This window comes from Rosa rugosa, chromosome 5 (assembly GCF_958449725.1).
Source record: "Rosa rugosa chromosome 5, drRosRugo1.1, whole genome shotgun sequence".
In the NCBI taxonomy this organism is placed as follows: Eukaryota; Viridiplantae; Streptophyta; class Magnoliopsida; order Rosales; family Rosaceae; genus Rosa; species Rosa rugosa.
Genome location: NC_084824.1, coordinates 43,612,354 through 43,634,817, shown reverse-complemented (window position 1 = coordinate 43,634,817; position 22,464 = coordinate 43,612,354). Strand labels below are relative to the sequence as shown.

At 40.8% G+C, this 22,464-nt stretch overlaps 2 protein-coding genes across 9 annotated transcripts in view; both read left to right on the top strand.

The window, feature by feature from the left end:
* LOC133711794 (calcium-transporting ATPase 10, plasma membrane-type-like) overlaps window positions 1-11,695 on the top strand; it is a 34,711-nt gene extending 23,016 nt beyond the window's left edge. For 4 of the 8 annotated variants that reach the window (XM_062137888.1, XM_062137882.1, XM_062137883.1 and 1 more), the window contains 4 exons: window positions 10,277-10,324; window positions 10,867-11,023; window positions 11,141-11,257; window positions 11,597-11,695. In XM_062137888.1, the coding sequence (XP_061993872.1) occupies window positions 10,277-10,324; window positions 10,867-11,023; window positions 11,141-11,166 (231 nt within the window). In that variant the 3' untranslated portion in view covers window positions 11,167-11,257; window positions 11,597-11,695. Of the gene's footprint in view, window positions 1-10,262; window positions 10,325-10,866; window positions 11,024-11,140; window positions 11,258-11,596 lie in introns of those variants that run through there. The other 4 variants (XM_062137889.1, XM_062137886.1, XM_062137884.1 and 1 more) reach the window with 3 other exon arrangements.
* On the top strand, window positions 11,286-21,601 carry LOC133711710 (calcium-transporting ATPase 5, plasma membrane-type-like). Its single transcript, XM_062137812.1, has 9 exons — window positions 11,286-11,381; window positions 11,597-11,695; window positions 19,284-19,421; window positions 19,520-19,620; window positions 20,031-20,076; window positions 20,170-20,298; window positions 20,799-20,912; window positions 21,001-21,092; window positions 21,553-21,601. Exons 1-9 carry the CDS (start codon window positions 11,286-11,288, stop codon window positions 21,599-21,601), a joined length of 864 nt encoding a protein of 287 aa, XP_061993796.1.
* Window positions 21,602-22,464: the final 863 nt, after the last annotated feature.

The window sequence follows — 22,464 nt, the reverse complement described above, 5'->3', positions numbered from 1 at the left end:
TCACACTCAAGTATATGCAAGAGAACAAATTGTAAGGCAACAAACAACTTGCATATTTCATCAATAAAAGCATTTTGTGAAGAATTTTTTTAAAGACCTCATGAAATGACTAAGTGCACAAATGGACCTAAACCATAAGCTCGACTGCATAACTGACTCCACTAACCAAAGACTGCCCATCTCAAGGATCAAGTCAGCACTTAAAACAGGTTGTAATAAGGCTAAGCTAGGGTTTTCGAAATGAAGATTAAGGATACAAAAATCCTAAGGACCTAGCAGAGCATATATGGACCACCTTATGTCACCATTTTTCTGGGCCAAATATCATTGTTTTGGGCCTAACCTTCACTCTAACCGACATGGAAATGGACAAAGGCCTAATTTTCAACTTTGAGCATTCTAAAAGTTTGAAAGTCCAAAACCACACTTCAACAATTTCCCAAGAGTTTTCTTTTCAATTTTTCTTCTCTTTTGCCGCTTTTCTTTCTTTCATTTTCATTTTCATTTTCATTTTCATTTTTTACGGCTATTTTTTTCTTTCTTTCTCTTGGTTTTTCCCCACCCCACACTTGTCTTTCATCGTCACCCCTACACACTATGTCATGCTCTACTAAGTCCCTAGGACAAGGGTAGAGATATCCTGTACTAAGCTCAGGGTAGGGTAGTGAGGGTGATGAAACAAAGGTTTTCAACGTAGGCTCAAAGGGGTTCACTCTAAGGAGTCCCACGACGGGCACAATTGGGGACACATGCTTGTTTGGCTATGGTGATTACCCTAATGCCTTCTATCCTATCCAGGATCAGTGCATATTATGGCATACAAGTTTTGACAGTCACAACAGTCAAGTTCTAGTATTCTCTAGTCCATTAAAATCTATGGCACATGATCATTGGATTTTCAAAGAATGATGAGGTTTTGCAAATACAGCCATGAAATTCTGAATTTATCAATAAAGCACTCGAAAAGAAAGTAGTTTAGCTCAACAGCTCACTTAGGGTCAAATGAATTAGACTTAATCCTAGCATGCTTAATGAACCAAGTTACAATCCTATCTCAAATCTTCATACAAGTATCACAACGTCGATTAACCACAGAATTCAATTAAGTCCTATTTCGATTGTGAAAACCTTCAGCCATGAATTAAGAGACATGTTCATCCTAGACGTTAGGAGCATCCTAAGACTCAAACAAACAAAAAGACTATAAAACCAACAAAATAAATTTTTTTTTTTTTTTTTTTTAAACTGAAAAAATTCTGAAAATAAAGGTGTAAACCCACCCCATACTTAGAATCTACATTGTCCTCAATGTAGGCAAAAAAAAAAATATGGTATATAGACCCTAAATATGGGAAGGGTAAAATAAACAAACAAACAAACAAAGACACAAGTACAATTCAACCTAAGCAAGTGAAGGGATAGAAATGTCAAACTCTCGTTGATGGCTCCTCCACAGCTTCTGTTGAAATGGGTTGCCTCCCATGCAGCGCTTAATATTTATAGTCCTTCAGCCGGGACTCTTCTCCTTGTTCACACGTCATGGGGTGCCTCCTGGAGGGGTATCTCTTCCAATGTGTGCCCCACGAAGGACTCATAGTAGGGCTTGCGACGATGCCCATTTACCTTGAACTCCTTCCCCGTCTTCTCACTCTTGATCTCTACAGCACCATGAGCAAACACATTTGTAACTATAAATGGGCCAACCCAACGAGAACGAAGTTTACCAGGGAATAGCTTAAGTCTGGAATGGAATAACAGAACTTTCTGGCCCACTTGGAAGCTTTTTCCGCGGATCATTTTGTCATGGTAGGCCTTTGTCTTCTCCTTGTAGATCCATGAAGCATCGTAGGCCTCATTCCTTATCTCCTCAAGCTCATTTAGCTGTAGCTTCCTATGTAGGCCCGCTTCATCATAATCCATGTTGAACTTTTGGACAGCCCACCAAGCCTTGTGCTCTAGCTCCACTGGAAGGTGGCATGCCTTTCCGTAGGCCAACCTAAAGGGAGACATCCCAATAGGCGTCTTGTAGGCTGTTCTGTAGGCCCACAATGCATCATCTAATCTCTGGCTCCAATCCTTCCTTGTTGGGCCCACTGTCTTTTCGAGTATCCTCTTGATCTCCCTGTTGGACACCTCTGCTTGGCCACTGGTCTGAGGGTGGTAGGGCGTGGACACCTTATGGGTTACCCCATACTTCTTCAGCAAAGCCTCGATTGTCCGGTTGCAAAAATGAGAACCTCCATCACTGATCAGCACACGTGGCACACCAAACCTGGAAAATATGTTAGTTTTCAAGAAACCTGCAACCACTTTTGAATCGTTAGTCCTGGTGGCTTTTGCTTCCACCCACTTTGATACATAGTCCACAGCCAATAGTATATATAAACAGCCATTAGACGAAGGAAATGGGCCCATAAAGTCAATGCCCCAAACATCGAAAATTTCTACAGTTATTATTGGGCTTATGGGCATTTGATCTTTTGGGCCAAGATTACCAGTCCGTTGGCATCTATCACAAGAAATACAAAACAAGTTTGCATCCTTGAAGATAGTGGGCCAATAAAATCCACAGTCTAAGACCTTCAAGGCCGTTCTACGAGGCCCAAAGTGGCCTCCACAAGCCTCACTATGGCAAAATGACAGAATTGACCTACGCTCAGACTCTGGGACACATCTCCTAATGACTTGGTCACTACAATGTTTCCATAAATAGGGCTCATCCCAAATAAAGTGCCTAGCCATTTTCTTCAATTTATCCTTACTAGCTTTGGAAAGTGTGTCAGGAAATGTCCTAGTGACTAAATAGTTAACTATATCCACATACCAGGGCACACTAACCTCTATCCCAAAGAGCTGCTCATCTGGGAAAGTTTCCTGTAGGGGCTGGATGTCCTCCTCATGTACTATCCTGCTCAAATGGTCCGCCACCACATTCTCGCTTCCCTTCTTGTCCTTGATCTCTAGGTCAAACTCCTGCAGCAGCAAGATCCATCTAATCAATCTGGGCTTGGCCTCCTTCTTGATCATCAGATATCTCAAGGCTGCATGGTCAGAGTAAACAATTACTTTAGAGTGCAATAAATAAGAACGAAACTTATCTAAAGCAAAGACTACAGCCAAGAGTTCTTTTTCAGTGGTGGAGTAGTTGAGCTGGGCGTCGTTAAGGGTTCGAGAAGCATAGTAAATAGCATAGGGCTTCTTATCCTTCCTCTGGCCCAACACAGCTCCAACAGCATAGTCTGATGCATCACACATAAGCTCGAAGGGTAGACTCCAATCCGGAGGACAGATAATGGGGGCCGTGGTCAACAACTCCTTGAGCTTTTCAAACGCCTTCTTGCAATCCTCATTGAACATAAAGGGCACGTCCTTTTGCAATAGGACACACATAGGTCTCGCCACCTTGGAGAAGTCTTTGATGAACCGCCTGTAAAATCCTGCATGGCCAAGAAAAGAGCGTACCTCCCTCACAGTTGTGGGGGAGGGTAAGTGACGTACAAGATCAACCTTAGCCTTATCTACCTCAATGCCCCTAGCAGATATTATGTGTCCTAACACTATCCCTTGTGTCACCATGAAGTGACACTTCTCCCAATTCAGCACAAGGTTAGTTTCTACACACCTCTCAAGTATCAATCCTAGATTCTCTAAACAAGTATCAAAATCTTTACCGAAGACACTAAAGTCGTCCATAAAGACTTCAATAATATTTTCAATGTATTCTGAGAAAATGGAAAGCATACATCTTTGGAAAGTACCTGGTGCGTTGCATAAGCCGAAGGGCATGCGCCTATAAGCAAAAGTCCCAAAGGGGCACGTGAAGGTCGTCTTCTCCTGATCCTCGTGGGCTATGCAGATCTGGTTGTACCCACTATATCCGTCCAAGAAGCAATAGTAGGAATGGCCCGCTAAGCGCTCCAACATCTGGTCAATAAAAGGCAAGGGCATATGATCCTTCCTCGTTGTGGCATTCAGCTTCCGGTAGTCTATACATACCCTATGACCAGTCACTAATCTCTGGGGCACTAGCTCATTATCCTCGTTCTGTACCACTGTCACCCCAGACTTCTTGGGCACCACTTGCACTGGAGAGACCCACTTACTATCAGAAATGGGGTAGATCACCCCACAATCTAGCAACTTGATCACCTCGTCTTGGACCATCTTCATCATGGGCGGATGTAGACGCCTTTGGGCTTCTCTTGTGGGCTTGGCGCCATCTTCTAACAGGATCCGGTGGACACACGTGGTTGGGCTGATCCCCTTGATATCTGCTAGAGTCCAACCAATGGCAGTCTTGTGCTTCTTCAACATGTCCACCAACTTCCTTTCTTGCTCTACCTCCAGCGTTGACGATATGATCACTGGGAGGGTCTCCTTTTCTCCTAGGTACGCGTACTTCAAATGCTCAGGGAGTACCTTCAATTCCAACTTGGGTGCCTGAACAATAGAGCGTAGCATTTTATTAGTAGAAACCGGAATTGACAAATAGGAAATTGACCTCTTTATAGGCTGAGCCTCCAGTGAGGCCACAGTCTTGATCACTCTAGGCTCCTCAACGTCCCACTCAACCTTGGGGATAGGTTCCCCATTTGCATCATATCCGACCCCCTCCTCTAGGGTCAGAGCCAATTCATCCTCAACCATTGCTTCAGAGAAAACCTGCGCGAGTGAATCAACTACATCAATAGCAAAGCAAGGTTTCAAGTCAGAAACAGGGTACCTCATGGCTTCAAGAATGTTGAAGCGTATAACATCACCATCAAACTCCATGGTGAGAGTCCCTTTGTACACGTCGATCTTCGTTCTAGCAATCCTCATAAAGGGACGCCCTAAAAGTAATGGAGTGGTATTTAGGGATGATTCCTCCATGTCCAATACGTAGAAATCCGCAGGGAATATCAGATGGTTTACCTGCACAAGAACATCCTCAACATACCCTTGAGGGTATTTGTTAGACCTATCAGCAAGTTGAATGACAACATTATCCCTTTTAAGAGGGCCTAGACCTAGGGACACATACAAATTATAAGGCATAACATTTATGGATGCCCCTAATTCTAACATCACATTTTCAAACCTGGTGTCACCAATGATACAAGGAGCAGAAAAACTCCCTGGGTCCTTCAACTTTGGGGGTAGTTTCCTCTGGATAACGGCTGATACCGTCTCGCTCATTTTCACCACCTCCTTCTCTCTTGTCTGCCTCCTTGTGGTGCAAAGCTCCTTCAAGAACTTGGCGTATTTAGGCACTTGTTTGATGCACTCGATCAGGGGCATATTCACTTGAACCTTCTTGAAGATTTCCAAGATCTCTTGATCAGATTTATCTTTCTTCGTCTTGGCAAACCTGCTTGGGAAAGGTATAGAAACAACTGGGTTAGTCTTAACTAAACCACTAGAGTTAGGAATTGTACCTTTGGGTGCCTCAGCTTGGGGCACGTTAACTTCCACCCTTGATGTAGCTGGGTCCTTCTTAACATCCTCCTTAGACACCTCCACAACGTCTTCTTCTTCATTATGGGCCGCTTGGGCCTTCTTGTGGGCTCTGGGAGGGTCAACTAGTACACGTCCACTCCTAGTGATGATGGCTTGGGCGTGCTCATTCCTTGGGTTAGGCACTGTGTTGCTCGGTAGCTTCCCTGTTTCAGCAATTCGACCCATGAAATCCACCACTTGGCCCATTTGATTCTTGAGCTCTGCAATATCCTTTGAATGGGTCGCCTGTCCTACAACCAAAGCTTGAGTAGCAGTGTTAAGTTGTTGTTGCCCCGCAGCAAGGGACTTCAACAGTTCATCATAATTAGGGGCACTCAAAGTATTAGAAACAGGAGGTGGAGGGACAGAATTGGGAATACCAAAAGTTTGAGGTACCTGAGGCCTCAAAAACAAACCTGGTGGGCGCTGAGAATTCTGACTTGGGCCTTGAGGTGGTCTCAAGGTGTTATCATTGTTGGCCCAACGAAAGTTGGGGTGATCTCTGAGCCCAGGATTGTACGTATTGGAGTAAGGGTTGTACCTCGGGCCGCCTTGACCTCCATGATACCCTAGGGCGTTAACAGATTCCCATCCTTCTGGAGAGGCAAGCTGGGGACATTTATCAGTGGGGTGCCCTTGAGTCGAGCACATCCCACACACTTGAGCCATTGCTCCTCCTCCATTACCGTTTAAGACTTGAGACAGCAGAGTAGACATCTTGTTGACCTGGTCTTCAAGAGCAGAGTTAGTGGACACCTCATGTACCCTCCGTTGAGAGGAAAGCACCCCCTCATATTGCTGATAGTTTAGTGCACGATTAGTAACTAGCTCCCTTGCATCAGCAGGTGTCTTATCCATAAAGGACCCTCCAGCAGCAGCATCTAACAGACCACGCTCATTAGCGGTGAGTCCTTCATAAAAATAGGTAAGGAGGGACCCCTCACTCATCCCATGGTTAGGGCATGATGCTACAAGGCTCTTAAACCTGTCCCAATAATTGCAGAAATTCTCCTCATGTCCTTGCGTGATTCCACTAATCTGCTTCCTCAAAACAGTGACCTTTGAGGCAGGAAAGTACTTCGTAAGGAACTCGCCCTTCATCCTATCCCAAGTGTTGATAGTCCCAGCAGGCAGCTCAAATAGCCAAGTCTTGGCCTTGTCCTCCAAAGTAAAGGGGAATGCCTTCATCTTCAAGATATTGATATCAGCTCCTTTAGGGCACATACTCCCACAGACAAACTCGAACTCCTTGAGATGCTTGTTGGTGTCTTCACTACTCATCCCATGAAACTTGGGTAGGTGATGCAGAAACCCACTCTTTAACTCAAAATCATCATTAAGCCCCTCTCCTGGTTCTGGATAGGCAATGCATAAGGGCGCAGCACCCCCACCTGTAAGATTAGACAGTTGCCTAATAGTCTCAGCCATTGGTGCCTGTACTTGCTCAACACGGGCGTGCTCTTCCTCTTCTTCCTCTTCTGTATTCACAACGTCCTCTTCAGTGACCTCCTCTTCCTCCTCTTCAAAGACTTGTTCTTCTCCTTCTTCAGAATGGTCAGGTTTGTTGATCTCCTCGGTTGATCTAGTTGAGGAGTTATAACCTGAATAGCTAGAGTCCTGAGAATCCCTCCTTTCTAGAGGAGGGCGGTCTGAAAAAGTGAGTTCTGCCCTTTGCTTAGCACGTTCCAATTTCTCAAAGAGCTCCTTAGTCTTATCAGAGACAGTGGACATTCATGGATCTTTAAGATCAAATCAAGTGTTAGTAACATATACAAGGTTCGAAATACAAACATTATGTCTTTCCTACTTTCTAAGTTACTTTTACATTTACATACTTAGGTACTGGAACAGAGGACCTCGTTTGTGCAATGGGACTATAGAACAGCTACCCTCGACAAGGTCATGTTTAATCCAATATACCTTAAGCATGTCACACAACATTTTTTTTTTTTTTTTTTTTTTTTTTTAAGTTAGTTATAAACTTAGTTAATATCTCAATTGATTCCAAGTTGTAAGTCGAGCCCAATAGAAACCACTACTATTGGTGAGATACGATATAGGGATAGTCGCCTAGACATAAGTCTCTTTCCTTTGTTTCAGAAGGCCGGATGGTCAGATTAAGAGTTAAGTGAGAGGGAGGACTCATTTTGATGATACTACGGAGGCTACTCCCTCATTGAGGTTTAGGCCTCTATCGGCTACTCCCACATAGTGGTTTACGCTCATTCTATAGTATCTCTGAGATCCAATTGAACCCATCACCCAGGGTCCCAATCTAAGACACCATCCGTATGCCCCTTACTCAGCTGGGAAATTAACTTATGTGTTAGACCGTTCTCCAAGTGCTAATAAAGGCCGCCCTCAACCTCAAGAGACCTTAGCAAGGTACTAATGAAGGGTTTAGGCCAATATTAACAAAAGGGCCCTTGTCTACTCATACGATTTTACACATTGACAACAATTAAGTATTTAACTAAATTCATGACAACATACAATTTACAACAATTAAGTATATTAATCTAAGTGAAACACATACAATTTACAACATGCTTAAAAAAAAAAAAAAAAAAACTCATTCTACAATTTACAATATACAATTTACAACATGCTTAAAAACTTCTACAAATTGTACAACAATTATAAAAGACATGCTTAATTTTGTAACACTCATAAAACTTAAACTAAATCACAATTATAGCTTGGCCTAACATAAATCGCAATTTGTCACCATTCCACAAGTGTAGAAAAAAAATTGAGCATGCAGTCTATATACAACAAAATCAATGACACTTTAAGTGTTAGGGATTTTAACAATCCCCGGCAACGGCGCCAAAAATTGATGCGGCTAAAATAGCCTCACAATTTAACCCTACAAAATGTAGTTGTCAATATAGGATAAGCAGGGATCGTTCAGTTCGGGGATTGTAGGGTACACCTACACAAAAAGGTCAATTAACAAATAAAAGAATAAAATGGGGGCTTTGAAATTTGGTTCCTAATCTACTTAAAATAAAAACAAAACAAATAAAAATATATACAATGATCGACTTCCCTAACCTAGACCAATACCACTCAGAAATTACTGTGTAAAAACAGAAAATCCATTTCAACATGCTACAAAAATGTGCCCATCTTAAACGATTAGATAAGAGCCCAAATGAAAAGCCTCAGCGGATCAATCCATTTATCTGATTCGTTCTAATGTAGGCTTGGATCGGAAAAGTCCTTACCAAGCCTAATACTACTAATTTTTGAAAACACTCAGCGTAATTCTCTTAACTAGTAGTATTATCTAACCCTCGAATCAACTCACACGTGCAAATTAACCATTACACATAGAATTTAACACGTAATTTCCAGAATCGTTTAATCATTAAAGCATGATTTTTACCACTTTTTAGAACTAATTGCTACTTGTTTAACTCAGCGCCTTAACAAATAACAATTACCCATGGCAAATTAAGCAAACACACAAGAATACTCAGCGTGATTCTAGCATGCAAACTTTTTAACCTAACTCTGAAAATTACCTAAACACATAAAAGGGCACAAGATTGTAACATGCATCATAAAAGAATTCTCGAAATTAACTCAATAATAAACTGAAAATCTCAAAAATATTAATAAAAATATTCTGAAAATCTCATGTCTCCAATTACACAACTCGCAACTCCAAACACACAAAACCGAAACAAAAATTGTAAATAGAGTCATAGTTACACTTTGAAGCTTTCCTCAGCGGCTTGGCAACAAGGTGATGAACTCGTCTCTACTATGGTGGTGGAGCGTCCTTGACTCAGCGCCTTTAGAGCTTTGTAGATTGATGGATGGATGGTGGTCACGGTCTTGTAGGTGTTGGAGATTTGAGGAGTGAATTGGGCAAAGTCTTGGAATAGCTTTTTGGCCAGGAAGTGATAGGCCGGGAAGTGATCTTGGCTAGGAAGTGATAGGCCGGGAAGTGATGGAAATTCTGTTCTGGACGTTGCCTATTTATAGGAGAGCATTGGTTGGCTTTTGTCGATCATACCCTTCATCATTGGACGGATGGGATTGCATCATAATTCCTTTAATTTTCCAACTGAAAACGTCTCCTTTATGGCCTTAACTTCTCTCATAATGGGGTCTTTTAACAGCTGAAACGTCTTTCTCCTTTATTTATTTTCCAGTTGAAACATCTTTCTCCTTTATTCCCCAACTGAAAAACGTCTTTCTCCTTTATTCTCGAACTGAAAACGTCTTTCTCCTTTATTTCCCTTCTTCATTGCTTGGTCAAATGTCTTAAATGCTTTATTTTATGACTCCATCATTGCTGTTTCCAAGAGTTCCACCAGGCAAGGTTTCCTACAACAAGCAGGAGAATATCAGAATTTTCTAGAGAAAATAAAGGGAATTAAAATGTAAAGACCACAAAAACGAGGAATCTTGATCCCGTTAGGATTTTTTTTTCATAAATTTCGCATTTTCCGCCTATTTTACGCCAACACTCTACAAGACTCTTAAAATGACTCGATGACTCAAAACGCGAAACTAAAGGGAGAAACAAGGCTAAAATGGGGCATATACTCATTAATATCGTCGCACTTTATGCTCCTATCAATAGGCGAGTAATCACAACAAGACAACCATTCAAGAAGTTAAAACCTTGAGGATAGTTTTCGCAAAGAAGAGAATAGTATGGATGATATTTTACATTAACATCTAGTGTTTTTTGTGTGGTGGGGGTTGGAGTTTATTTCCTTTTTTTTTTTTTTTTTAAATTATATTACTGAGTTTAGCTTATGTAGACAACAAATTGCAGGATGATGTTCAAGCGGGGATCAAGGAAATACAAAGAACTGGCATTAAGGTACTACTTGGTAGACACTATTGACTATTGTTAATAACATCAACTTCTTACAGAATACAAGTAAGTTTCTACTGTTTTGTGTGGAAATGTGATTAAAAAGTGGGTCTCACAAAAAAATCTTGATTAGAAGGCCCTCAATTATTTGCCATTTCTTTTTGTCCCTAACAGACAAATTCCTTAAGGTCTCTACTTAGTTGTTTGTGCACCACCTTTGTCATTTGGATTTTTATCTCTTTCTCTCTCTTGAAAACTGAAAGTTGATTTAATTTTCAGTGTTATCTGAAAATGAATTCGTTTTGGAACCATTGTATAATTCGTTTAGGCTTTTTTCTTTCCTCAGCATGTGTTGTTTTAATTGAACTATGTTTAAGTATCATGAGGATATCATATGGTTAAAAATAATTGTGATTTTAAATAAAAAAAAAATTGAAAAAAAAAACACTGAAGTTGTAAAACAGATACATGAGCGCTTGGGTTTGATAATTTTCAATTCAATATGATTTGAATCTGAAGAAATTTCCCACATCATGAGCCATATATAGGTACGCCTTGTTACGCATGACGATCCTCAAACTGCAAAAGCAATTGCTATGGAATGTGGCATACTTGCTTCTGATGGGTCAGATGCTAGTGAGGTAATTTTTGAAGGAGAAGTGTTCCGACAACTTCGAGAGAGAAGAATTAGCAGAGAAGATTTTGGTAGGTTGAGAATCTCATATCTATTCTTCATAACTGTATTACTTATTGATGGTATTAAGAATTAAAGTATTATGAAATTTGTGTTGAATATATATCATTCAATATATACATGTGTAGGTAATGCGACTGTCTACCCCCGATGACAAACTTTTGCTTGTGCAAGCACTGCGGAAAAGAGGAAAGGTTGTTGCTGTCACTGGATCTGTCAGTAGTGATGCTCGTGCACTACAAGAGGTTCGAGAGCATTTTCTTAATTACGAAAATGACCCGTGGAGTCTTTGTCGCTCATTCGATTTTAGTGTTGTCATTTGTCAATTGCTCATGTAGCTGTCAAACTGTTGCAATTCGAGGACAGGGTGTATTTGCCCTTTTCTTTTTGCTTTTTTCTTGTTATTTATTTTGGCAGCTATATATATTCTTGCAATCCTGTTCGATCTTCACCATGATAGAGTTAATTTGTTGATTTACTACATTTCTATAAAGTTAGGATGTGAGTCAACAGTGGATTTATATTCTGACATGTGATGCGTGATGGTGTTTCTTACATGTTATATCTATTTCTTTCACATTTAGGCCGACGTTGGTCTTGCTATGGGTGAACAAGCGACTGAAGTTGTTAAAGAGAGTTCAGATATCATAATCTTGGATGGCAATTTCGCTACTGTAGCCAAGGTTTGTTTATGCTGTTGCTTTCTTATCTTCCTTTTCTTCACTATTATGTGCTCACATGAATCTCCACATGCAAAATTCGTGAGGGAATGATTGAATTGAAATTTGTTCAGTGGGGGATTTTTATCTTCCCTTCTAGATTCTTTCTGGGAGAAAAAAAATGGTGAGTTCTTGATGGACAGTTGTCAGGTCGTGATCAGCAGAAAATAATTCCTGCGAAAGTCTTGCTGGCTTGAAAAATAGTTTATTGTTTAAGTAAAATAGATTCGAGAGAGAATGTAGAGAGAATTGTAATCATATTATTGAGAATAGGAGCCCTATATATAGGGATTACAAAGTACATGTTCTAATGTTACAAGGAATACTAATCCGAGTAGGATTAGGAATTCTAGAACATTCTCTCCTATTACTACTCCTAGTTTGATAAGGCACACTAAGTCGATTTTCCTTCAACACTCCCCCTTGTGCCGCTTCAAACTTGGTGGTGACGCTTCATTCGTTGCTTCGTTAAAAACCTTGCCAGGTAACAAAAACCCTGTGGGACAAAAATAACCCTGGTCGAAGGACAAAAAGAGCACAACACGTCCTTCACTTTTCGAGATCGAACATGTAGACATCATAACTCCCCCTGATGTCGATATCTCCCCCTGATTGCTACAATCGTGGGAGTTCGGATAACTTTCTCAATCCGATGCTCTTCACATGTTTCTCGAAGGTGAATTTAGGTAACGACTTAGTGAATAAGTCCGCTACATTATCCTCTGATCGGATTTGATTCACTTCAATCTTTAGAAATGATTGTTGTTGCTGATTATAAAAGAACTTAGGCGATATGTGCTTGGTGTTGTCGCCCTTGATGAAACCTAACTTCATTTGCTCAATACAAGCTGCATTATCCTCATAAATGCATGTAGGTTCATCCGTGGTAGACTTCAAACCACAACTTCCTTGAATATGTCTTATTATAGACCTTAGCCATATACATTCTCGTACGGCTTCATGTAGAGCAATAATCTCTGCATGATTCGAGGAAGTAGCAACAAGGGTCTGTTTTGTAGACCTCCAAGATATCGCAGTGCTTCCCATGGTAAAGACATAACCCGTTTGGGAGCGACCTTTGTGAGGGTCAGAGAGGTACCCTGCATCAGCGAAACCCATTAAAACATCATTGTCGTTTTGATGGAAGGGGATAGGGTGAGGCCGGCCATCATGGGTGGCGGTGGCTCCATGCCTAATGGGGTCCGATCCCATTCTTCCGTCATTCCTCTTCTCTCTGTAGGGATAAAATAGGCCCATATCAATCGTACCTCTTAGGTATTGAAAGATTGTCTTTACACCAATCTAATGGCGGCGTGTTGGCGCAGAGTTATGTCGAGCTAACAAGTTCACTGCAAATGAGATATCCGGTCTTGTGCATTGAGCTAAGTACAATAATGCGCTTATTGCACTTAAATAGGGCACTTCGGCCTCTAATGGTTCTTCGTCCTCATCCTTTGGACGAAACGGATCTTTTCCGGGCTCAAGACTACGACCGATCATGGGAGTACTCACAGGCTTTGCTTTATCTTCATTAAAGCGCCTTAGGATTTTCTGAGTATATGCAAACTGATGGATCAAAATCCCATCACTACGGTGCTCGAGTTCTAAACCGAGACAAAACCGTGTTTTCCCAAGATCTTTCATCTCAAATTCGGATTTCAAGTATTTAGCAGTTTCCTTCAACTCATCTAGAGTTCCAATTAGGTTCATGTCATCGACATAAACTGCTACGATTGCAAATCCGGAACTTGTTCTTTTAATGAACACACATGGGCATATTTCGTTATTAATATATCCCTTCCCAATCAAGTAGTCACTTAGACGGTTATACCACATCCGTCCGGATTGTTTTAATCCATATAGTGAGCGTTTTAATCTTATTGAAAACGCGCTCCGTGGTTTAGAGCCACTTGATTTGGGTAATTGAAGTCCATCTGGAACCTTCATATATATCTCTGAATCTAGATCCCCATAGAGATATGTTGTAACCACATTCATAAGCTGCATGTCAAGTTTTTCGGAAACTACCAAACTGACAAGGTAGCGGAACGTTATAACGTCCATTACGGGAGAATACGTCTCATCGTAGTCGATTCCAGGGCGTTGTGAGAAACCTTGCGCCACAAGGCGGGCTTTATATCTTACCACCTCATTTTTCTCATTACGCTTTCTAACAAAGACCCATTTATGGCCAACAGGCTTTACATTTGGGGGTGTCTGCATTACAGGCCCAAATACCTGTCTCTTTGTTAGTGAATCCAATTCAACCTGGATCGCATCTTTCCATTTAGGCCAATCTGCTCTTCGTTGACATTCTTCAACAGAGCGAGGTTCGATATCATCATATTCTATAATTCCTCTTGCAATATGATATGCAAATGCATCATCAATCGCCATAGAATTTCTATCCATCATCTCATGTACACTAGTGTAATTTATGGAGATCTCTCTATTCTCTGGAGTTGGTTCTGACATTGGAGCGTCCCCCAATGATGTCTCTTGGACATAACCATAATCCGGAATATTCTCATGAGATGGATTATTTACATCAATGATTAATGGATTATTCTGTGCCAATCTCGCTTTCTTTCTTGGGCGAAAATCCATCGAACCTATGGGCCTCCCGCGCTTCCTGGCAGGAGCCATGGGCCTAGCCACAACGTCACCATCACTGTGAGAGGGGACGTTGGCGCCATGCTCAATTGCCCTTGAGATGGCGTCATGTCCTCTAATTTTAGGGACATCAATCCTTGCAGGCATGTTTGCAGCAGGTATGTGCGATCTCGTCACTTTAGCAATATCAGAAAACGCATCAGGCATCGATTCTGCTACGTTCTGAAGATCGAGAATTCTCCGCACTTCAATTTCGGACTGTACGGTTCGGGGATCAAGATGAGACAGAGTGGGGACAGACCACGACAATTCCTGTCGTTCCTGTTGAACATTGATGTTCTTATCTCCCCTTAACGACGGGAAGACTGTCTCATCGAAGTGACAATCCGCAAATCTAGCGGTAAAGAGATCGCCTGTCAAGGGTTCTATGTAGCGTACAATAGTTGGAGAGTCATATCCAACATAAACGCCTAATCGTCTTTGAGGACCCATTTTGGTGCGCTGTGGCGGCGCGCAATTGGCACATAAACTGCACACCCAAATATGCGTAAGTGTGAGACATTAGGCTCATACCCAGTCACCATCTGGGACGCAGAAAAGGGTTGAGTGGCAGTAGGCCTCAGACGAATAAGCACAGCTGCATGCAATATTGCATAGCCCCAAGCAGAAATAGGGAGATTGGTGCGCATTACCAATGCCCTAGCGACCATTTATAGTCGTTTAATGGCGGCTTCTGCGAGACCATTTTGGGTGTGAACATGAGGAACTGGATGTTCAACTTCAATCCCAATGGACATACAATAATCATCAAAAGTCTTTGATGTAAACTCCCCAGCATTGTCTAACCTTATAGACTTAATAGGATGATCAGGGTGGTGAGCCCTTAACTTAATAATCTGTGCTAGGAGTTTAGCAAATGCAGCGTTCCTAGTGGACAATAGCATGACATGTGACCAGCGTGTCGATGCATCAACCAACACCATAAAATATTGAAATGGTCCGCATGGTGGTTGAATAGGTCCACAAATATCACCTTGAATTCTTTGTAAGAATGGTATATATATTCTTTTAGTGTCCTTTGCATAGGATGGTCTCGATCCTAATTTTGCTAAAGAGCAGGCTTTGCAGAACGAAATATGGGCTTTAGAAACAACCAATGAGGATTTTGGTTGAGCCACGAAGTCACAAAAGACTTGAGAAGTAAAATTTGGATGGGAAAGAGCATAGGTGGCGTCAATGCCACACTGAGGCCGCAAGGGGATGGCGGCGCCGGCCAAGGATGGCCGGTATTGGGGGTGAACGGCGCCGTGAGGCGCAGGTGCTCTTTCGGTGTCCAAAAATCCGATTTTTACTTCTTTTCGTTCTGAAAAATGGATGTCCGTGTGAATTTTTTAATATACGGATCATCATGTCACGACCTGGGTGTCCCAAACGGTCATGCCAAAGCCTATATGTGTCAGAATCCCATAAATCATCTCTCATGTCATGGTTGGATTCAATTATTCGAATAGTGGTTGCATACAACTCACTAGATCGACACATAAGTTTCTCTAATACGCGGTTATTTCCGTAGTCATTAGAGGTGATGCAAAGGAACTCTTGTCCATTCTCACAATGTGTGTCCACATGAAAACCATTGGCTCTTATATCTTTGAAGTAATAAAGTTCGAAAAATATGTCCATGACATGAAAAATAAATCGATACTTTATTAATAATAACCAATGATTACATCAAAGTTTCTTGACCAAAATCTAATCCAGCATAAAAATCAAATCGTAGACAAATCGTAGTCACTCAATCCGTTCGGTAATTTCAATTTGGTTGTGACCAGGTAAGGTAAGGCGAGATTTTGGTGGAGCGTTGCTCACTTTTAAAACCGTTCTCTCAGATCAAACCTTGCCTAGACATCACAATTACTCTTGAGTACGCCTAGAGGGAAAGAGTTAATACAATAAGTCATTTTATTGATTTAAGGCATAATTGCCATTACATGATTCTTGGAAATAATAAAGACTATAAAAATCTGCGGCATTTTGTCTTCATCGCCAGATTTAAAATCTTTGTGAACTCGATGTCTTGATCACCCTGATGCGACTACCTTCGTAGGTACATTGCAAATTCAGGTCCATTGATCAGACGTTCCATATCAGAAATAGACACCATAAAAAGGATTCTCCCTTGATTGAGGCGCATTGGCGCAATATGCATAGTCCCTAGGACTGGTGGCGTTGGAAAGTGGTGCCCATGGCCAACGTTGGCTCCATGGTTTCCAACCCTATGTCCCTCAAAATCACGCCTCCTACGGTCGTGGGATTGTCGCCTTGAGCGATTACCTTCTTGAGCATTTCGATCGTATGGATCATGACGTCGATGGCGACTTTCTCTAGCCATAGGACGATGCTCTTGATAGCTATCTTGAAGCCTATCAAATCTTCTTTTCACAAGTTCATTGCCATGTCTTTCAGTAGTGGCCATAGCTTCAATAAGCTGTTGAAAACTTGTGATCCGTCTTGCATTTACATGAGTCCGGAATAAGTCAGAGGACCTCATAGCACAGACGGGGAAGGTATTGAGGGTTTTCTCAATCAACTGGTCTTCTGTGATTGTTTTTCCACAAAGACGCATCATTGATCTGATGCTGAGAGCTTCCGAATAAAATTGCATGACAGTGTCAAATTCAGAGAAGCGAAGATCTTTCCATTCTGCTTCTGTATTCGGAAGTATGGAGTCACGAACATTGCCATATCGTTCGCGAAGCGCATGCCAAAGTTTTATGGCGCTATCCTCATTTATGAACTCAAACTGTAGGTCACTATCCATGTGACGTTTCATGAAGGCAAGTGCCTTGGAATTATCTTTCTCAGTTTGAGGGTCTGGAGCTGTTTCTATAGGACAAAGCTCTTGGATTGTATGCAATAAATCACGGGCAATAAGGTGGATCTCGACATCAGTGACCCAAACTAAGTACCTTTTGCCTGCATAATCCAATGGAACAAAATCGAGTTTGTTCATGTTTGACATCCTAAAAGATGAAACAGGGACAAGTTAGTTTCGGAGTCAATGCTTCTACGAAAACTAATAAGATTTCCGAGCTATGCTACCAAGAAATCGATTTCCAAGAATGATTGGATTAGACCGAAACAATGATGTTTGTATGGTCGTAAATCGATGCTTACAAACGCTCTTAGTCCGAAGTCTTACGAACGCTCTTAGTTCGTTAATTGCGTGAATCCCCACGATTCCGCTTTTCAATGATCGAACCCACGTTATAAGAAAGGTGGGATGTAGAAGAAGGGAGGTTTTTGGATCACGCGCGTGTCGATGCAGGCGTGATGGAGCGAAGCAATCCGAGTAGAGGCGTGCAGCGAATGTTTATAAGGTCAAGCTTGTTGAAATTCGGAGCAAATTCTCTTCTGAACAGTTTTCACTTTGATTGTTGTACTGGTCTCAAAATAACTCCGATAAGGCTGAAATTCGGAGGTCAGATGGAAGAGACAGAGATGAACAACTTTGATGAAGAAAATATTTTGATCCGAGGTTCCGAACTAGATGTTTCGGAGCTTGCAAAAAGACGGACGTGCACAGGAAAGGGGAAATGTGCAGTCGGTGTGCGTTGGTGCTGCATGGGCAGTAGGGATGCGTGCGCAGGGGCGTGTAGGTGCTGTAGGGACAGCAGATGTGCGGCAGAGCTGCAGGAGCAGCAGTGCAGCGACGCGGGGCTGCAGACGCACGGGCTCGTAGGCGGGCAGCACGGAGCGCAGGGGCGCGCAAGGAGCAGGCTGCAGCGAAGGCTTGGCTAGCTCGGGCAAGGGGCTACTGGGGCAGTAGGCACGCAGGTAGGCAGAATAGTTGGTTTCGGTTTTTGTGGCTAGAGTCGTGCTGATAACGTGTTTAAGTAAAATAGATTCGAGAGAGAATGTAGAGAGAATTGTAATCATATTATTGAGAATAGGAGCCCTATATATAGGGATTACAAAGTACATGTTCTAATGTTACAAGGAATACTAATCCGAGTAGGATTAGGAATTCTAGAACCTTCTCTCCTATTACTACTCCTAGTTTGATAAGGCACACTAAGTCGATTTTCCTTCAACATTTATACAATAGTACTCGGTTTTAACTGAATTTTCTGTACCAAATAATATTCCAGTAAATATGAGAGTATATAGTTGTTATAATAGTCAAATGAGGTCCAGACTCCAGAGTAAGCCCATATATGATAAATGAAATATTGCAATACAATTTAAGAAAAATTCTACGGTACCTGTATGTAAGTGATACACTCATTTACTGTTGTTGTCACTGTGGTAAATAGAGTTATTTTTTGGGTAATTTTAGTTCTATTTGAGGTAATTACTCCACCTGCAATATTTTTACAAGTTTATGAACAAATTGTTATCGATGTGGTAACTTGGTTCAATTATATATATAAATGTGTAAAACAAATGTGATAACTTTGTTGTCAATGTTGTAAATTTGGTTCAATTAGATGTAAATGAGTGTATGATAAACATCTAAGTACTATAGACAACCCCTACAATTTAGCTACAAAACTTGATGACTGAATATGGTGAGCTACGGTAATTTAATCTGTAGCAATTAGCACATGCATGGGAAGCTTCATTCAAGAATAAGCTCTCTATCTGTTTAAACTGGAATTTGTAACGACTTTCTTGAAATTTGGCCAATTTTTCTGAAACCAAAAAGGATTAGCCAATATCAGTTTGCATTGGTTTGTTCGGTGTCTGGACACGTCAAGGCCATGATATCAAAGTTTTGACTGTGACTTTTTCTAAAAATGTATGAGGCATGTGATTCAAAAATAAAATTCAGTGTAGCGAATCCTACTTCCAAACATGTTTATTATGTCCCTGGATGTTGGATCTTCTTTTTATTACTTTAAATTGCTGATTCATCAATGACATTAAAATTCTTCAGGGTTTCAGATGGGGACGATCTATGCATGAAAAGGTTCTGAGAGTTATGCAGCAGCAACTTACAGCCAATATTGTAGCAGTAACTATAAACTGCTTGGCGGCAGTTTACTATCGTCACATTCCGCTCAATGCTGTGCAGGTTTTCTCTCTGTTTCTTGCACTTTCTGTTTTATATCTCTCCATTGATGCACCTAAGGATGTGGATGTGTTAATTTGTTTTGCTTGTCCTTTGCACAGTTTGTGTGGGTGAATGTTATCATATTTGCTCTTGGACCACTAGTATTGGCTACTGAATATCCGGCTGAGCGCCTGATGGACGAACCCCCTATTGACCGAGGGTAAGATTTCTTTGTGTGTGTGTGTGTGTCTAACTTTACAATTCTACATTGTACTTCATAGATCCAAGTCCAACCGTCTATTTTTACAACTTTACAATTCTCCATTCAGTGATTGTCCTTGCAAAAAATCAGTCAGATATAATGGTAGCAAACTCCGGTCAAAAATAGCTGTCTCGATCATAATCTGTTTCATGCTCAAAGAACTAATAAACTAATTAGTTTTGATGATTATTTTTCTAGTCTCTTCACTTTTGCTTTTCGCTGATATAGTTATATACTTATATTATGTTCTTGCTTTCAATATGGTTGCTTAAACTAGACCCATATCTCTTGAATTTTGAGCTCAATAGTCAATAAATCCAAATTCTTTGATGGTTGTAGTAACGCGCTTCTGGTACAATATTTTACAGACAACCTCTTATAAAATATATTCGGTGGAAGACACTGTTGATACAGGTACATGTTCTTTTCTTGAACTAAAGCAACCAAAACTATTACCATTGTCTTTTTGATAAATTTTTTACTGTAAATGTGGCTTGGAACTTTCAGGTTCTGTACCAAATTATTGCCCTGCTTGTCATCAATTTTCAAGGAGGGAGTTTACTAAAAAATTATACCAGAGACCATGCCACCAAAGTGAAAAATACAATGATATTCAACACATTTGTTATATGTCAGGTACTTTAGTCATCACTAGTTAAATAGAAAGTGATTTCCCTTTTCTTTGTTTTTAATCAGAAGAAAGCTGAATAAAGAACTATTACAAATCACTTTGCTTTATAACACCCTAAATCAAACCCAAAAGCGCTTCTGGGTTTGATTTAGGGTGTTATAAAGCAAAGTGATTTGTAATAGTTCTTTATTCATTTGCGGTTCTAAACATCAGAAGTTCCTGATGTGTTCTCTTCCTGATGCTGCCTATGTTTGTATTTTACTTTTTTAGGTATTTTTTCTGTCTAAATTTTTCTAAAAGGCACCTTACTATGCCATCAGCAATATGAGGACTATGACAAGCTTCCCATTTTGATTTAGGATGTTATAAAGCAAAATGATTTGAAAAAAGTTATCTTTTCATTGCGTTCTAAACATTAGCAATCCCTGATCTGCTGCTCTCTTCCATTAAATTCCATATGCTGCATTCTTATCATTTCAAGGAATCCAATTTCTTCATATCTCAGATTTCCATTGAATTCGGAGTTCGAAAGACTGGTATACTGGAGGACCATCCTTTGAAATGGATTACTGCTAACTCCGTGTTTCTGGGAATAGTGGGAATAATTCTTGTGATTCAGGTGCGACATTTTGTACTCTTTTTCTTTTCTGTCGTGTATGGCATACATACACTCCCATCTGTTTACACTTCATGTTGCTGTTCTGTAGTTTATCATCATTGAGTTTCTTGGGAAGGCGTTTTTCTTAGTCAGGCTTAACTGGAACGAGTGGCAGTTTTCCCTCACTCTTGGTATTGTCGAGTAAGTTGATAATTGAAGATTACAGTTTTAAGGGTGTTACCCAAATGTTATTTGTTGTTACTGAAGATTGTTTTTTCTTTTAAGATTTCTTTTTATTCTCACCCCCACCCTTCGCGGATACCAGTAAGATTTGTGTTGTTAATGAAGATGATTATCACATATAGTCATATGTGCTCGAGTTTCCTGAATTTCACGTTTGGGTTCAGGATGGTATTGGCTATCCGGTTAAGAAAAACAAAATAAATAAAAAAGATGGTTAACTCAGCGTCACAAGTTGAATATGCAAGTGATTATCTTCTTTTGTTTGCTGAAAACTCTCTCTCTCTCCCAGGTTGTTTTTTGCACTGCTTCTATTCGTAAAGCACTTGACACAAAGGAATCATCATTAAGATTCGATATCGGTGATGTACTGATGTTTAAGAATTGAAGGTTCTATGATCTTCATGAAAATCTTGTGCAGTGGAGTTGCTGAAAGTGATCTTGAAAGTTGTGTCATATGGTGTATATAAGAAATACTCTGCCTTGCATTCATGTACGATCAGATGTTACAATACTGCCGTTTTCTTATTTGTGTGACAGCTAAAAATCTCTACCGCATAACCACCAATTAAGGGGCTGTTGTTCTATATATGGGTAGATTAGAGTCGCAATGGAACTTTTGTTCAACCTGGCAGACGTTCATTGCTGAACTCGTTTACCCTCGCACCTTCTCTTCATCTTCCTCATTTTATGACTTGGTTCCTTGGGTATGTTTTCGTTATTGATACAGACTACATGTTGAATAACCATTCATTATCAATTGAACTTGAATAGTATCATTGTGTATGCATAGGTTGTCTAGGATCCCGGCTTCAGCATAGGGGAAGCCGGGAAGGGCCTCATACATGACAAGTTAATAGGTTTCTAGCCCAATTGCAGGGCTAACTTCAAATTACCCAATTAATGTCGAGCATTTTTTTGGATCAAATTAATGTCAAGTATACTTGCTTGACATATGGGTCATCATTTGACCCGTAGGCTGAAAAGCCCATTTGACATTACCACTTTTTTTTTTTCACGAGTAAAGCCTACATTACAATATTCTTCGAGTCAAATTGGCCTGGTATGATACGGTGCGGTTTTTTAATTTTTCCATGAAAAAGACAGAGTCATTTAGCACTTCTTTTAGTACGCGCCCCACACACGAAAGAAAAAGTAAAACTTCGTTAGAGAGAGTTCTCTCTCGGCCAGACATGTCGGCGCTATTGCTGCGGCATTCTGCCCGGAGAGGAGACTGTTTAGGTAGGGGTCGCCTATTTTTTGTTCTTGGTTTGGGTATAGAAGCGGAGGATGGAGGTGACGTCGTTGTTTTGAAGGTGGGAGCTGCAACCGA